The 18,443-nt window shown below is 43.8% G+C and overlaps 2 protein-coding genes across 2 annotated transcripts in view; one reads left to right on the forward strand and one right to left on the reverse strand.

Moving 5' to 3' along the window:
- Nucleotides 1-6,124, forward strand: part of Sycp2l (synaptonemal complex protein 2 like) — a 54,172-nt gene extending 48,048 nt beyond the window's left edge. The window contains 6 exon segments of the mRNA XM_055595099.1: nt 761-864; nt 1,921-2,006; nt 4,624-4,723; nt 4,816-4,874; nt 5,683-5,689; nt 5,984-6,124. Coding sequence (XP_055451074.1) covers nt 761-864; nt 1,921-2,006; nt 4,624-4,723; nt 4,816-4,874; nt 5,683-5,689; nt 5,984-6,124 — 497 coding nt within the window.
- Nucleotides 6,125-14,233: 8,109 nt separating this feature from the next.
- Nucleotides 14,234-18,443, reverse strand: part of Elovl2 (ELOVL fatty acid elongase 2) — a 40,036-nt gene continuing 35,826 nt past the window's right edge. The window contains exon 8 of the mRNA XM_055595221.1: nt 14,234-17,034. Within this exon, the coding sequence (XP_055451196.1) occupies nt 16,909-17,034 (126 nt within the window). The 3' untranslated portion in view covers nt 14,234-16,908. The remainder of the gene's footprint in view (nt 17,035-18,443) is intronic.

Consider the following 18,443-nt stretch of genomic DNA (forward strand, 5'->3'; position numbering starts at 1 on the left):
GCTTAGAGGCACAAGACATCACGGTTTGAGACAGCCTGGGTTCTATTCATGGAGCTGCTGCTGGTGTGAGCTTACAGGAGTCAGATGGTGTCGATGATTCCTGTGAATCCTAGAAGCACCTGCTCTTGATTTTTGTAAGGAATGAATGAATTGGTGAATGCAAATCCTTTAGAACAGAGACCTTATATACCTAGGTAAGTCTGGCACCCAGAAATCCTCTATTGGGCCATCCCCACTGACGTAACCTGTTACTTCCTCTGTTGTTTGTTTATGTACACACGTGTTCATGCCATGCAAGGGTGAAGGTTCGAAGACAACTTTCCGGTGCTAGCTCTTTCCTTATGTTATATAGGGACCCAAGGACTCAACTCATCAGGCATGGTGACAAGCACTCTTACCACCAAGCCATTTCACTGTCTCCCGGGCTGTGTGTTCTGTACAGTTTCCGTAACACCCAGGCTGCCTCCTTAGACACTGTATCAATTGATCAATTTAAGATGCTGAAAAGGTTTGGATGAAGTGAACACTTGAAGAGAGGGTGGAGTTTGGTGGGAGGTAGCGGGAGTTGCCTGTCTCACTGAGTGTGAGCTAATGTGGTCATAGTGAGGGTCAGCCATGTTGCAGAATCGGATCCAGATAGCTAGTTGGGGGTGGTTTATAATAATTGTGATTCTGACAAACTGGTCCATCCCCTGGCCAGCAGAGAGACCAAGCGTGAGCATTTTTAAGTTACCTTTAGTATTTTGTTTTTGTTTATTAGACATTTCTACTTTATCTCAAGAAGACGTGCCAGAAAGTGCAAACAGTTCTGCTTTAAAATTGGCTTTTGAAAACTTCACCAGAGATCTGAAAAGAAAATTTGAGGTACCAGTGCACTGAAGCAGGAAATGGGGAATGAGCCAGACCCACTGCACGACGTCACCTATATGTGTGAGATGTACAAAAGCTAAACCAGAAGGCAGAGCACAGGGTGGTTATGGGAGGCCAGGGAGAGGGGGGAATGGACAGGTACTGGCCAGAGGGCACAAACAGACTGAGCGGTCCATACAGTTCCCATGCTTTAATTTGTCAACTTTATCTCTCAACAAAGTTGGGCAAAAAGACAAAAGAAAGAAAACTCGGCTCATTCGGAACTTACCACATTTCTTTCATTTCTTCAGTAGTCCGATACCCTTCATGCATGAAGGTCTCATGAGCATGAGGCAGGTGCATTCATCTTGGCTGCGGTCACTGACTTTATTGCCATTCTGATGGCAATATTATAGTGATCAGACTACTCTCTGCCCATGCTTTAGGCTTGGTTTCATTGGTGGCATTCTCAGAAGGCAGTGGTTTGGCCACAGTGACAGACAAAGAGGCGAGGAAGGAAGGATCTGAGTGCAGGAGAGTGGACTCTAAGACACAGGGAAGGGAATGTGGAAGGCATCTGTTTAATAACAGCAGATCTTTGAGATACTGGCCATGCAAGCCTCCTCAGCCTTGTCCGTGATGTGCATATCACAGCAATTTCAGGCTCCTCGGACTTAGTCTTATTATTTGAAATTCCCTAATGACTTCTCTATCAGCACATTCAAGAAAATTATCATACCCAGCCAATATCTCTCTAACTCAGGAGACCTCCAGAGTCTGCTTTCTGCAATAAGCCAGCGAATAATGGACATGTATCCATACTGCTCAATTCATTGAATCAGTAGCATGAATATAGGTTTTTATAGTTCCTCTTGTTCCAACCTGAGGCAGTGTCTGAAGTGTACACAGGACAATGATGCTTCACTGACCCCTCAGCAGGACTTTGAGCATCACTCTGTGTTGGTGGTATCTTTGGAATAAGTAAACAGTCAACTTAGGGATCATGTTTACCCCAAATCCGAACATTGTTTTGTGTGTGTGTGTTTTTTTTTTTTTTTTAAATGGCTTTAGCACAAAGAGATTCCACGTCCTTCAGAAAAGGCAAAGGAAGTGCCAGGTTGCCTAACAAGACTTTGGGACGAGATACACATGTCCAGGTAAATATGTGATTGAAAAGCAAAGTCATGGGGGTGAAACAACGTTTATCTTCATTATGTGTGTGTGTGTGTGGTGGGGGAGCTGAGAAGATAACGTGAAGGGCGTGGGGCTTCCTGCAACTCTCAACCTGTATGGTGTCTTGTTCTCCACCTACAAGACCAAAGCTGGAACTCAGACTTCTCCTCCAGCCTCTTCATGATCAATCCTAAAAGAGGCTTCTTTGGAAAGGACAGTCCACTTGCAAAGCAAGGCAAGTCAGGAGAGCTATGTTAAAACAACCTAGGTCAAATGTGGCGTAACCATACCACTGTCAGCCAGCCTTTCAAAGGCATTTCTTTTTAGTTAAAATATTATTACACCACTGCCCCTTCCCTTTCAGTCCTTGAGACCCTCCCAAATGCTCTCTCTCCAACTCCTTCCATGTCACTCCTCTCTTAAACTGATAGCCTGCCTCCCTCCCTCCTCCCCCCTCACACACACATACTTAAATAACAATACATGCATTAAACACTGGTGAACCTTGAAAACATTGTTCTAAGAGAAAGAAGCCAGGCTCTTAGAGGGCAAATATTCCACTTAAATGAGGTGCTTACTGAAGTGAGCAGGAATCTGTAGAGACAGAAAAATATCCTAGAGGCTGTGGGAGAGGAATGTTCATTGTTTAATAGGCACAGGTCTTCCATTTCTTGTGATGGGAAAACTTTGCAAATGTGTAATGTGAGGCTGCAGAGCACCATGAATCTGCCCATTGCTTTGAATTGCCCTCTTAGCCGGACGTGGTGATACACACCTTTAATCTCGGCACTCAGGGAGGCAGAGGCAGGCAGATTGCTGTGAGTTCAAAGCCTGCCTGGCTTACAAATCAAGTCCAGGAGAGCCAAGGCTACACAGAGAGACCCTGCCTCGAGAAAGCTAACAACAAATGAGTTGCCCTCTTAAATATGGTTAGAGGGAAAAATCTTATGTCATACTTTGATAAGAAGATACAGGACACACAACACACTAACGTGTCTCCATTTCAGAGAAGCTAAGAAGGAAGGGGAAGTGAGAGATGGATTTCTGTGGAATTAGCATCAGTTCAGAGCAACTGCTGTGGATGTGGTTTTTGAATGAGATCTTAGACACAAAGATTTAAGTGGCATCCGGGAGAGGAATGCAGAGCCAATTCCATTGGAGAAATGGCTTGAAATGGGGGGGGGCATATTTTCTTAGCTGAAATAGAAAGGTTCTTGGGCTTAAAATGCATTGTTTTGGGGCTGGAGAGATGGCTCAGCGGCTAAGAGCACTGTCTGTTCTAGAGGTCCCGAGTTCAATTCCCAGCAACCACATGGTGCCTCTGGGCCATCTATACTAGGCTCTTTTGCTCTATTCTGGCATATGGGTGTACATGCAGATAGAGAAATCATGTACATTAAATAAAATGCATTTTTTTAAAAATGCACTATTTGAATAAATAGTCTTTTTTTTTTTTTTTCAAGTTCTTACGCATATGGTATGGCCAGACAAAGCCATGGAAAGCTGTGGACTTGTGGTGTCCCTGCTGTATTTGAAGGGCCTTACCCCCAGCCACGTATCCACTCAGCCAACACACACTGAACATGTGTCTTATGTCCCGTGTGATGATGACAGCTGCTTATCCCAGGCCCAGTGTGTGAGAGCAATGCAACCCAGCTGTGAGGTGGTCCAGGCCTGGGATTCCAGCATTTCAGAGGCTGAGGCAGGGGAGCTGCCATGATTTTGGGCCAACCTGGGGTACGTGATGAGTTTTAGATCAGGCTGAGATTGTAGACCAAGACCCTGTTGCATTAGAATTGGGTACGTACTTGTGCATACGTACACGCACATATTTTGGCCCATGGTTTTGGAGGATCTAGTCTGTGATTAATTGGCCCCACTGCTGTGGGTCTGTGGTAGAAGAAGGTGTCATGGCAAGAATAGGTAGTAGAGAGAACTCCTCAGCTGACAGGAAAGAAAAAGAAACGAGTCCCAGATCTCACAGACCCCTTTGGGACTTGCTCATTTGTGATCTAAGGTCTCCCAATAGGCCCTGACTCCATCACTTTCCAATAATACCATGCTGGGACAAAGATTCTAACATTCTATATCCAAAGGAGCAGAAAGCTACAGTTGTTCTTTATATGGAACACTGAGCCTAAGGGAAAAGAGAGACAGTATAGCAACATTTGTGTGACACAGAATGACACCAGACACAGGATTGGAGACTGTTGGAAAAATCTGGAACTAAAACACAGAGGTCGGAAAAGCGTATGTGAACCTGCCCGACCACAGCTCTCACAGCAGTGATAGGCCAGACAGAGGAGAGAAAGCAGAGGAAGAAGGGAGGGAGGTACATTTAGTCTCCTTTCCTGGAGCCATCTCTCCTGTGTGGTGAAGCTAGTGACGACATAGAGGTTTCCTGTGGGCTGCTGTCAGGGGCTAGGTGAGGGGTCACAGAGTTTCTGGGACTGGGGAATCGCTGAACATGAAAGGGTGGGAAGAGAAGGAAGGTACCACCATGCTCGTAAGGCAAGACTGTCCGGTGAACAAGTTCTCTTGGGGACTGTTCTGTCACAGCCAATTGGTCTCACTGAAGTCTGATGCTTTCATGTTTGGCAGACTGAACATGCTGGAGAGGTTTCACAGCTCTGTTCTTCAGCATCTGAGCAACTTGGAGAAGGATCTTCAGACTCTGAAATGCCTTGAGAAGGATGTTCTGGCAAGTTCATGGTTTGTGCAGTCTCTGGGATGAAAGAGGGCCTTTTCTAGGAAAGTATGGAGTGTTTAGTCAAAACCTCTGCTCCATTTCAGGAGTTTTGGGAGAAACAGTCGGCTGACTTCTAATCATTCTGTGATCAGCAAGAACTGAGGTACCTTAAAACAAAACAATAACAAAAAAAAAAAAAAACAAAAAAACGTACTTTTGAGAAGTATCTTTTGTTGTTGTTTTGCTGTTTCTTTGTTTGAGAAAGGGTTTTTATACGGAGCCATGCCTGTCATGGAACTCACTGTGTAATCCAAGCTAGCCTCACACTCACAGAGATCCTTTACCTCTGCCTATGTGTTGGGATTGAAAGTGTGACCCACCACATCTGGCTCATTCTGACATTTCTTCTCCTTCTCTCTCCTCCTCCTCTTCCTTCTCCTCCTTCTTTTTCTTCTTCTTCTTTTGTGTAGAGTTGGCTGTCCAGGACTTGCTTTGTAGACCAGGCTGGCCTCAAACTCAAAGAGATCTGCCTGCCTTTGCCTCCCAGAGTGCTGGGATCACAGGTGTGCACCACCTCTCAGTTAAAAAAAAAAGGATGAGGCACACAGACACCTGATCAGTGGTGCTGCCCCTCCCTCTCCCCTTCCTGTACCTGCCTTTGAATTCTGTAGCTGCTAGGAAATACCAATTCCCGGTGGCGAGATGATAACAGAAAAAGCAAACAATGTGTTAATGTCATTTCCATTATTACCAATGTTTTGACCTCATGGGATCTCTGGCTCTTTATGAGCTCCCAAGCCCACACTCTGAGAGCAGCTGATAGAAAGCAACTCTGCTTTAAGCTTCAGGGAAGTCTTCGGAAACACAGAAGACTTATTTCAATTAGCCTCACACCCAGTTTAGGCAGCCATCTCTTCAGATAACACTGTCGGACAGTAATCACTGTTTACATCTATCCCCCTTTGATTCAGGCCCTTGGTGAGTTTAGAAAGTCTCAGGGAATAGCTCTTCCAAATGCACTTCCTGAAGCTTTTGCTTTTGTTCTCTCTTCTCTCTCCGGCACAAGAAAACTGCTCCTGGTTTGCAATGGCAGATAATGATGCTGCTTTTAGTTCACCCCGAGTGCTGATTGGGCTCCCTGGTCTGGGCTGAGTGCACAGTGTTTATTATCCCTGTTAGAGGCCAGCTAGCTCAGTCACAATCACACAGGTGTCCGGTGGTCGTCTTCCGGTCAGGTGTTCGTCTCAATGACCGCATTATCTCTCTTCCTAGGGATGTACCACAAACTACATTGTTTTGGTCTCTAGCATTCAGCTTCAAGGAGTTAAGGATTCCAAGCTTGGAGTGGTGGCTGTGAAATGCCTCCTCCTCTGTGTGGGCCGGCGGGAGCGACAAAGACTGTTCCTAAAATAGACCTGAGTGGAAATATAAATGAAGCTTTTATATTGAGGACCTGGGTTGCCACAGACCCTCTTCAGGGATTGTCATGAGGCAATCTACAGAGTAACTGTGTTTCATACAGAGATACATGATGCCTGATATGTGAGTGTAGGAAGTGATGGAGCAGTCTCTTCCAGGCTTAACTCAACTCGGTCTTTATAAGCAAAGCCAAAACCTAGCTTTATGGCTGCACCCTCCGGTAGGTAAAGACAGTGACATTGTTCAGCTCTTGTGAACTGAGGTGGGGGGAAGGAAGCACTGAAAAACCTGATGCTTTCTGCTACCTTTCTGCTCTGAGATTCCTCCAACCCCACAATTAGGCCCTTGGGCCAGTCATTCAGTCTTTATAATCGAGTGTTGGCTCCTGCCTATCAAACAGTGCACCAAACATGGAGAAACAGTGGCTGCTTAGCATGCAGACAACATTCCTACCATATCAAAAATGAAGTTCCAAGCAGGGAGATGGCTCAGGGGGTAAAGGCACCTGCCACTAAAACCTGAGTTTAATACCTGGAACCCACACGGTGGGAGGAGATAACCCTGAAAATTGTTCTCCAACCTCTGTGAACAAGCACACTCATGCGTACGTATATGTGCGCACGCGCACACACACACACACAGAGTCATAAAATTAAAAACAGGAGTCTAGAGAGATGGCTCAATAGTTATGAGCTCTGGCTGCTCTTCCAGAGGACCCAGCTTTAATTCCTGGCACCCACACAGAGGCTCACAACCATCATACCATACCTCCGTTTTCCAGATTTGATCCCCTCTTCTGGACAGCTTGGGCACGGCACACAGTTTGTGTGCAGACATCCGTGCAAGCAAAGCACCCATACTTAAAAATGTCTATGTAATAAAGCTGTCTATGAGATAACTCTGTGCTGGGATTTGGTAGTTACAGCATAGGAAGCATATTCATTTATAGCTTAACTTGCCTAAGCATGCTGAATGCTTGGTTTCCATTCTCTCTGCCTTCTTCCTAATGGTTTAGTATAGAAAGAACCAAAGGGCTGTGTTTAAGATTGGGAGCCACCAGTAGACCAGAGCCACGGACATGGCTCGGAAAAAGGAGTTACGGTGTTGTTGGCTGTGAGTTCCCGGGGCCCAAGATTGTGTGGTGGTTGTGCTTTGACTAATCACTATTCTTCATTTCCTTTTCTACCAGGTAGAACAGCCTGAGGTGGGAGATGGAGATGGAGTTTGTGGTGCCTTGGCCCAAGAGCTGTTCTTCAGAGCTACATTTAGCAGCAAACATCCCTTAGTAGCTGCTGATTTAGGGTGGGATAGGGTGGGATCCCAGCTTTTTTCATCATATCCATTTGTTCACAGAAACTAACCTTCATATTCAATCTTGGCCCAGTAACAGGAGAATCCACGATGTTCAGAAATTTCAAGTGGTTTACTTTTCACATGATTTTAAAAGTAAACTTTATTTTAAATTGAGAATAGTTTTGTGGAAACCAGAACTTCAGCAGCTGCACAGAGATTACTTCATAAGCCCCCTGAAGGGAAAGGTAATCTGAAAATGGAATGGATGAAAAAAGTTGGACATGAAATTACTAGGGAGAATACGCATTTGCTCTTCAGATATTCCCATTTCTCAATCCCTCTACCCCAAACCACATGCTCAGCCAAGGAGAAATAGTCTAACCTGTGATCACTGCTAAGTCTCCCGTGAAGTCTGCCTGCAGAGGGCTGTGTGTGCATTGGAGCATTTGAATTCATTTTAGAGCAGTTAAAGCCCATATAACTTAAGCGCACTCACAAAGTCAGTTTACGATCGGCTCAGTAGAGACTGTGCATTGAGCAGTATGTTCTCATTTTAACTTAGTGAATTGTGTTATAGGTAGCATATTAATTGTAGTTTTTTTTTCTAATTCAAATTTATGTAATCCTAATTGAATTGTTATTTTTTCCCCTGTATAACTTTTAATAAAGTGTGCTTTAGTACATTTCGCCATAAGTTTTTGCTTATCAGAGCACGCACGCATGCGCGCGCGTGCGCACACACACACACACACACACACACACACGCACGCACAAAAATAAAATCTTTCATAGGGAATCAGTTAATGAGGTTAACTGATCTCACTTTGTTTAGATACGCCCAGTTTGAGGCTCATCATGTCTGACGGCACAGTGTTGTTGTGTAGGTTTCGCTGTTATCGCTGATGGGTGCCTAAAGAACATATGCGGCTTCCTGTAACTAGGGAACACACATTTGAACACTGTTCTTTAGAAGAGCTTCGGCCTTAGCTAATACGGAAGAAGCTAGACTGTATAATAAGAAATAAGATGTGCCTGTCGGCGCTGAGGGCTTATCTAGGGAGGGCACACATCATCAGATATAACAGCCAAAGTTACAAGGAAAGTGTCGTTTTTACTGCATAATCAGGAATGGCTTCCTGAGGGGGGAGGGAATAGATCCTTTGTTTGAAATAGATCCTTTAGGATTAGGATGGTTTTCTTTAAGATTTCTTTATTTATTATTTTGTATACAATGTTCTGTCTGAATGTGCACCTGCACACCAGATGAGGGCACCAGGTCTTATTATAGATGGCTGTGAGCCACCATGTGGTTGCTGGGAATTGAACTCAGGACCTCTGGAAGAAGAGCCAGCGCTCTTAACCTCTGAGCCATCTCTCCAGCCCGAGGATGGTTTTCTTAAGACAGAGATAAATATGGCCATAGGAACCATGGCAGGAAAAAAAAAAAAACTTAAGAATTTGTTCCAGGCCGTAAAACTACAGAGTTTGTAGGGAATGATGTTAGCCCATGCTAACCATCCTTTACACACGTGAGTAGAAGGCCCGCTTCTGTAGTTGAGAACATTTGCTACAGGATGATGAAGTTAACACCGTGGCTTAGGAGGAAAAGATGTGTGCAGTGGAATCCAGTATACTGGAAGAGGCCATCGCCGCCGTGAAGGCTTTAACTGCAAATAGCTTACTGAGTGCGTTAGCGCGCTCTGCGCTGCTGTGAGCAGAGTGCATGGCAACAGCAAGGTTAACTTGAACTATTGCTTTAAGAGGGTTCAGTCTGGCATAGTGGGGAGAGCGTCCTTTCTTCTTGGATATAAGAGTAGATGCCATCTAGAATCATGGGCCATCAGTCCTGACCTCAAAGGTCCGGCTCTAGTGGCTTCTGTCAGATTGGTCCCCATCTCTTAAAGGTACCACAATCCCCCAAAACAGTGGTTCCCAACCCTCCTGCTGCTGCAACCCTTTAATGTGGTTCCTCATGTTATGGGTGACCCCAACTGTAAAATTATTTTCATTACTAGTTCATAATATGACTATTATAATATTGCTATGTTGTGATTTCTAATGTAAATATCTGTGTTTTCCAATGGTCTTAGGTGACCCCTGGGAAAAGGGATGGTGCAGCCTCACAGGGGTCATGACCCACAGGTTAAGAACCATAGCCCTTACATGATGCCACCAGCCAGAAGACCGGTGTTCAAAACATGAGGGTTCAGGAACATTTGAGACTCAACCCGTAACAGGACTGATGGGAGACACGCAGGAGCGAGGACGGTAGGTGAGTTAAAGAGCGGATTTAGAGGAGGCATATAGACAAACTATGACAACATAAAAGCCTGAGCACTGGGGAACATGTCTGAGAAAGAGTCCACAGAGTCTGAGCTTGGTCGAAAGTGCAGCGTTGACGCTGGCCCGCCCTCAAGGGAACGCCGTTCTGCTGAGATCAATTGTGAGTTAAACACGTATGCACATAGCCGGGGAAACAGCTTCCACGTGCACCTTCCATCTTCCACAGCAGCTTTTGTAAGTATCTGTTCTGTGCTGGTGGCTCCGCTCACTGCTTGGCCTGTAGCATCACAGCTCCCGGCTTTTGAACGTGTGAATGTAGGCCCACCAGTCCAGCTCGGAGGACCTGGCTCTGTCTGTAAACCCTCCTATCCCCAGATCCCGCACCATCCCCGTTCTGTGGCAAGAAGAGAGTTGAGGACAACCCTTTCCAAGGCCCAAGGCTCTCCTGGATTTCCTCTGTGTGAGGTTTGAGACTATAAATGATGAAAGCGATTATGCAGAGGAGCATGTTCTGAGTTTATTTCCTGGGGTAACTTGATCCAGGGCCTTACCTGCTGTCCACTCACACTGTGTCTCCTCCTCTCTAAGCCACCTGGTCCTCACAGCCATCTGTGCTTCCTCACGCACTCTCAGTGTTCAGACACAATGAGAAGAGTAGCGTGGAATTGCCAGTGGAGTCAGGAATGGATGTGGACTCAGCTTTCCTAGCGAGTTCCTGGAACAAAGGAGGTGAGACTGAATCCTTACACCACGCAAGCCAGAGGCTGACGTGGAGATGTCTTTGTTCCTCTTTTCCTCCATCACGTCTGTGCTTTGTTGCTTGAGACGGCATCTCTTTCTGATTGACAGCACTTCAGGAAATTAAAAAAGCTTCTGAGCAGCAAAGTGAGAGGCAACTGCATGAGAGCTGTGAGAGCTTCCAAGAGGTCTGTCTGTCTCCACTCCCAGGGATAGGGTTAAAGTTACCACTGTGTGTGGCTTTAAAGGGGTTCTGAGGTTCTAAACTCAGCTCCTCATGCTGGTTCCACTTTACTTTAGCCACAGAGCCATCTTCCCAGGCCCAGACTGGACAATTGAAACCATTGATATTTAGAGTTATGGAAAGGTGTGTATAATTTCCTATCATTTTCTTAGCGTTGTGTTATTTGGTGTTTTTCTATTCCTCTTTGCTTTTTATTCAAGAGCAGTTCATTCCTCCCTGTGACCTTATGGATGTATTTGTCTTTTCTCTGCAGTAAAAAAAAAAAAAAAAAATTCCATCAAGCCTCTTAAGCCTCTTACCATAGGGCTGTCTTAGTGGTCTTAGTGGTTATACATTCCTTCAGTCCCTTTTTTCTTTTTGGAAAAAAAACAAAACACCTTTTTAAAAGTTAACATATTCTCAGTATCCCCGGCTCCAGCCCCCCAGGGGCCTGCTAGAAGGGTAGATCAGTCATGCTGTCAGGCATTGGGAGGTAACCCATCTGCTTAGCCTATTTTTTCATGGAAAGGTTCTCTTTCTCCTTTACCTACGACGGACAGCTTTGCTGCGTATAGCGGTCTGTATTGGCACTCGTTGTCTTTCAAAAATGGAAAATCGTTTCAAGGGCCTCCCCACTCCTGCAATGTCCCAAACGCCTCCCTGCCCACTTGCAACTTTCCTGGTGTCAGCTAAGAGTCACGGCTATTCTGATAGGCCTACCTCTCTCAGGTTAGCTGCTGCCTCTCTCTCTGGCCACTATCACTACACTTTCTTTGTTCTAAGTATTTAGTGAGTAAATTATGAAGAGAGGAAGTCCTTTTCTGGTTTTATCTGTTTCTGTTCTGAATGCCTCCAGTATCTGCATAGGCATTTTGTTTTGTTTTTCCTAACTTAAGGAGATTTCTGCTGTGGCTTCATTTAAAATATTTGCTATTCCTTTAGAAGGGAATTCACTTTTCTTTATGTCAATGGTGTGGTCATTGAAGTATTCTCTGTGTCTTACAAGTCTTGGCCATGCCTCTTGACCAATTAATCTCTGTCCTGAATGTCCCAATCCCCCACTTCATTTTCAAGCCCATCTATTTTATATTCCCCTTGATCTAGCCTATTGGTGAAGCTTTACACAAAATTTTTGACTCATTTTCACTATTTTGGTTTGATTTCCATCTTCCTTTTGATTTCCTCTTTCACATCGTATGCCAGCCTTCCTATTTCACTCAGTGTATGTGTTTCCTTGGGGGTACAAGAGTTTTTCTTTCATTCTTTGCACATAGTTATCCTTTTAAGCTCTTTTGTTGGGATTCCATCTAATTCGTTAGCACTGGAGGCCATTGCTCTAGGATTAATTTTGGAAGGAGTTAGATTTTTTTTTTTTTATACTTGTGTTTTGGTGTAGGGAGCTGGGTCATTTGTTGAATTTATTATGTTTTGTTTATTTTAACTGATTTTGTTTTCAGCAAGTGTTTAAACTGTTGGTAATGTACTAGGTTATTGTCATTCCTGGCAGGATGGGAGGGAAGGCCAGTGGAGCTTGTGGCACCACTGAACTCACCTGGGCAATGGGTTGAGCCAGAGCCTCCTGAGTGCTCTGTTCTGACTGGCCTGATGGGTGGAACATATGTGTCCTGGAGACATTAACCACACAGGGTGATGGGCAGGGCTGTGCTCTCCAGGGTAATGAATGTGGTGGAGTATGAAGTGTTGCAGATGTGCTGATGGCCTAGGGGGTAACAGCCTGGACTTCATCTCTTTGGTGCTCAGCAAAGCGTTTGAGGCTGCAGCCTCTTGGACACACCTCATTGCATTGACACAGGGGGGTAGAGATCTTCTTGGCAAGGCAGGACTGGAGACTTACAGATGGGCAGCCCCCACCTGGGTGACAGATGAGACTCAACTCTCTCAGGCATGCAGTCTTTCCTCGGGGAAATGGTCAGGTAAATGGGTGACCTCAACATAGCTGTATGGCTGAAAAGTCTCAGCCCACCGTGGGTGATGACATCCCCATGGCTACATAGATGGGAATCGTGGGAATCTTGTGGAATAAAATTCCTTGTTTATTTGAACTCAAGCACCAAAGGCAAGTTAGGCATTAACTCATTTTGGATAGCCTTCTTGGTACAAACCATTTCTAATGGCTTATAACTAAATGTTCTGAGACTATGCCTCTAAGGTCACATATTCATCTGGGTCATTTTGTGTTTCTACTAGCATATGTAACATTATACAGCATTGATTTGATAAAACATTTTACTGAGTATGACATTTTCAGAGTTACTCTAGAAATCTGTGAGTGAACTAGGTTTCAAACAATAAAGGCTTTGGTATGGTTTGGATGTACAATGTCTCCCATTAGGCTAACATGTCTGGATTGTTGGTTCTCAACTCGAAACATGGTTGTTGAAGGTTGTGGACTTTTTAAGAGTTTGTGCCTTGTTGGAAATCGAATTCTGTTTCATTCCCATGACGAAGTCACATCTGAAGGTCAAAAAGTATTTAGGTGAAGGTATTAAGAGTAAATGCTTCCTTGCACATCTCAGCAAGGGGCTCAAACATGTGAAGGTCATGTGACTTGGAAGGCAGCCTCGACATATGCTGAAGCTTTTTAGAGACTTTATGTGTTTAATTTGCAGTAGCTAATTTCTCATAGAAACACTGGGTATATTATATCATAGTTTTTGAGACAACCAAAATCTCCAGGAACCAACCTATTGTTTCCTGTAGTGGCTTTAACTCAGAGAAATCCTCCTGCCTCAGCTTCGTCTGTACTGGAATTGCAGGAATATGTCACCCTTCCTAGCCATTTATTTTTAAGACAGTTTTAGTGATATCCCACACACAGCTTAAAATAAGGAAGGGAAAGGAGGCTCTTTAAATTGTTCGCCCTCCCACTAAACTCTAGTCCTCACTCACTCCAAGTTCCTTCTGTACCCCCACGCCCGCCCTGCCTTCCTAACTCTACTGCCCAATCCATCTCTACTTCGAATGTAAGCGACTGGTCAGACTTTGAGCCTTCTTTCATGCTGCTGCCTTGGGATCTTCATCATGGCGGAGAATGTAGCCTCTGTGCTGAAGAACACAAGACTGTGGCCCTCCTTCAGCGCCAGGTGGAGGAAGTGGCCACTTCTTCTCAGGGCACTCCAGGTGCCCAGGGTTTTGGTAGCCAATGCCATATGTGCCCCAATTGTATAGTGTAGCATGGAATGGTATAGTTACTATATACTATTGTCTATACAGTGCAGCATAGAATACTGTTACATTATATAGTAAGTAGTTTCTAGTAGCTACAGCCTTGCTTATCTGATTGCTATCAAATTTTCCTCGTGAGTGACCAACTTCTTAGATAGTTTAACTGGGTTATAAATGCTGCATTAACGATGTTACATCAACATCCCACTGCTTGTTGGAATGAATTAAGAATCTAAGATTACTCACTAAAATATCAATTTAAGATTACTCACTAAAATATCAATTTATTTGTAAAAACAATCCCTGAATAATAGGGCTTGGAATACCACACAGGTTCACGTTTTAGTTTCTTTGCGCCCAATAAGAAAAATTGCAACATGTTTTAGCATAAAAATCAATTTATTATACAACAATCACAAAGAGTGCTTTTTATCTAAATGAAAAATGGCTCCTGCCCCCCTGTCCACCCCAGTCATGATGCTGTGTTCTTCAGATGCAGTACTTTCAAAGAAAAACAAAAAGCTCTCAATTTCCAAAGGAGGGACTTCTGCTGACATTCTTAAATGACACAGGAATGTTCAGGACTAGAGTAGAATGGTCTCTAACATATAAAAATGCTATTCTGCCCATTTTGTAAAAAAATAATTCTCTAATGTGGGAAGACAGGAACTTATCCACCAATATGTATAAATATAACTCTGATGGGTTGACATTTTCTATGCTTAATTACATTCAGCAAATATTCCATTTTATTTTAAAAGTTGGGGAAATTAAGGTTTTATAGTAGCCAAGTACTTGTATTCTCATGAATAAAAGGGAATTTACTTGGGAAAACACACCTTTAAAAAAAATCAGATTATAGAGATAGAAATTTCTTAAACTTCTGTTTTAGAAATTGACGCTAAGAATAAATGTGTTAAAATATTTACCAGATCACATTTGTGCAGCTCAGGCGTCATAGCTCTGCCTGTTTTGTTAACCCTTGTGTGGTTTAAGGCTTGGTGTTGCACTGAGCTTTGCTCTAGGAGGTTTAAAGCCGGCTGGTACTTTGAGCTGCCATTGTTGATCTGCCATAGCGACGATGCCCTCTGTGCTGCGCAGGTGTGATGCCATGAAGACGGCCAACACGGAAGGTGATGCACAGTGAGACTTTAGCGCCTCTCACTGGCAGCAAGAGTAAGTTGGTGCCTCTTGCGTCTCAGCGTTACCCAGAATTCATTTTAGTAACAGATCGTGGAACATGTTTGAGAACTAAAACTGACCTTCCGTTTCATCAAGGAGTTTGTTCCTTTGGTCTTGTCATAGAAGAACAAGCGTACTCAAAGCTGACCCTTCAAATGAATTCTCGGGAAAGGGAAATACAGCAACGAGTCTAAAGTCACGAGAGATGGTGGTAATAAAGCACCTGGGAGCAGATCAGTCTGAGAAAATCATTTAGAAAATACACTGAAGAGTAGGTGGTTGCCAGACAAAGTCTGTTCAATGCGGTAACAATGGGGATGGCACAGGACACACCAGTGAGAAGGGCGGCACACTTACGAGTTTTAAAAGTCAGTATAATTTTTTAACGGTGAACGGTGAAAAGTTAAAATGGGAGCTTGCCCAGAAAGGGAAGAGAGGGGTGGGCAGGCACCACTGTTGGCACTTGAGGAAAGCCTACCTGGTGCCCATGCACTGGATGTCAGTGCCATGAACCAACAACCTATTTGCTAAAATGGAGGAAAACAGTCAAAGTTGGTGAGTCGTGTTTTATGAAAATTTGGGGAAATGAACTTTTTCATGCTTGGTACAGTTTACCAGTGGTGGTCCATCAGGTTGGGGAGAGGGAAGCAGTCCAGTGCCTTGGTCTGCCTTTGTACTAGCTTCTCAGTGGAGGCCACAGTTCTGAGCAGGAAGAGCATGTGCTATTTGCATCAGACACATTATCATTATGGCTTATTCCCAACCCACAGAATCTTTCCAAATAGCTACATCCTTTTTTCTCTTTCCTGAAATTCAACTTACGAAGATTGATGGCAACTACTTGGGATAGCACTCATGAGCAGGCTCAGAAGCAACCGTTGACAAAGCGATCGATGTCTCTTTTGCCCTGGGGCTCTGTTGATTATGATCTGTCAGTATTCCAGTTGCATTTCTGTGGCAAGAAGAATTGCAATTGGACTCCAGCCTCTGTTCAGAAAAGGCAGGCAGGTATATGGAGACACTAGATTTTGAAATGGAGAGTGTGACTCCACCAATACAGACTAACACAGGAGGTAGACAGAAAGGGATGAGTAAAGAAGCCAATTGAAACAGAGAGCTCCTGTCCAAAGTCCCTGAGTTATGACAATTTGGCAAAAAGTTCTGGTTGAGACAGGGTCTTATGCCTGTGTACCCCCAGGCTGTCCCAATACCCAAATACTGGGATCACTGATCGTGACACCACACCCACCTCAAGAAGCTGCTCTTTCATGGAATGACTAATCCTCAAACTATGTTGACGATTAATGAATTTTGTTACCACGTCACTAAGTTTAGAGTCAGGGGTGGTTAAAAATGTAGCAGATGAGACTCTTGGCTTGAGAGAGGGAGGAGTTTTTCTAGATTCTATCTTGTTAAGGATCCCATTTACATGCTTCCTGGGGCTGATGCCGTGAGGGACAGTGGACTGAGCAATATATGTACTCACAGTTATTGCTTGACACGGACTAGAACAGACCCTGACATTCACAATATAATTAACATTTTTACATATTTCATCTAAAGAAAATTAACTCTGAAGACTTGCCACAAAAAAACAAAGCCCGTTTCTCCTGGTTTTCTGTGCGAATAAGGCTTTACGAAGAGCTCAGGAGAGGACTGTGCACCTGTTCTGAGGTTTGTAGAGGTCGGCACTGCTTCAGTTAATAGAGTAACCTAATAGCAATATATTATAATACATTCTGGGTACAAATGATTTACAAACTCAAAAAGAATTAGTTTATGCTAAAACATACAACTTTCAATTCAGTCTTTGCTTTAAAACAAGCTCATCTGTTAGGCTGCCGCAGTGTTTATGCTTTCCTGTCACTTCATTTTACTGTGTCTTCTTGTTCATCATGCCATTAGCTGTAGTGAAATGGGCTTTGGGGAAACCATTCTTCACTTCTTTCTCTGCAGGGTGCTCTTGCATCTCTTTTTTCACTGGCTTTTTTCGGTATGTCTGTCAGAGTGTAGAAAGGAGAAAAAGCAGCAAGACATTTTAATAAGGCCTTGTCTCTAACCTCTGGCATAGCATGTAGTTTAAAGCACTGCATAATTTTCCTTGGCACGAGACCTTCTAATAGAAATTTATGTTTGAGCTAGGCAGTGGTGGCACATGCCTGTAATCCCAGCATTGAGGAGGCAGAGGCAGGTGGATCTCTGTGAGTTCAAGGCCAGTTTGGTCTATAGAGTGAGTTCCAGGACAGCCAGAGCTACACAGAGAAACCCTGTCTTGAATTCCTCCCCACTCCGGCTTTGTACCTGGCTACAAACCTCAGGTAAGAACCAAGAAAAATACATGAATGTCAGTAAAGGCTATTTCACTTTATCTGTGTTACATCAGAATTTGCTTAGCATCCAAAGAAGCTTACATTAGTTATCCATTTGAAAAATATAACTCTGTTTAAAACTCAAGATAAAAGGAGTTTTTTTTTTTTTTTTAAATTTTGAGATTGCAATTTAATTACATCTCCTGATTCAGGCAGGACTTTAAATGTTCTCTTTAGTGCTGGGGATAGCAAGAGGGTCTAATGCATGTTAATTATTTCATCTGCCGCAAAACTCTACTCCAGCTTGTATGTCTCTCTGTCATTCTGATGAAACACAACTTGCTCTGTAACCCCCAGTCACCATGAACTCTTGATCTTCCTGTCTCCACTTTCTCGCTGCTGGGATTAACAGCATTTTCACTTCTTAAATAGCAATGATGGCATTAACAAAGGCCAGGACCAGAATGGGTAGAGACAGGTTTTGTAGCTACTCTACACAGCCGGGCTACAGTGCCATTCCTGGCATGCTCTGGTGTGCATGTTTGGCTCTGTTTGGTTCCACTGATGGTTCTTTCTTTAGACATCCTCAGAGGAAACTACTTTGCTGCAAGAGGCAAAGGCCAGCCAGTGCACTCACTTCAGAAATACAAAGTCTGAAAGGCTGTCAAAGGTCCAGTCTCCACAGTGGTTCTTCCCATAAAACCACTATGGAGCAAAAACTAAAAAGAGCAATTGTCTGGATAAGAAAATACATTCGAACAGAATTTCAAAAGCACTGTTTGAATATAAATTACTTTTTTTTTTTTTTTTAAAGCAGCCTTTCCATTTCTCTGGCCCAGCAATTTAAAATCCACAAGCACCTTTGCTAGCACAGCCTGCATGGACTCTTATATAACAGTCAGTTTGAAGGCCCCTCTCATTTAAATTGTTAATTGAAAAGAAAATGTCAGTTGACTAAGAAAGAGCCAGCATGCCCTTTCCACACTGGTTTGCCTTAAAGGAATTTTCCCACATGAACGCTGCCTCCAAACCTCAGAGCAGCGATGGAGGCTTCCTGAACTCATTATTAAACTCCATCGTTCCCAAGCCTTTCTCCGTT

This window comes from Psammomys obesus, unplaced genomic scaffold, assembly GCF_907164565.1.
Source record: "Psammomys obesus unplaced genomic scaffold, mPsaObe1.curated_primary_1811, whole genome shotgun sequence".
Lineage (NCBI taxonomy): Eukaryota > Metazoa > Chordata > Mammalia > Rodentia > Muridae > Psammomys > Psammomys obesus.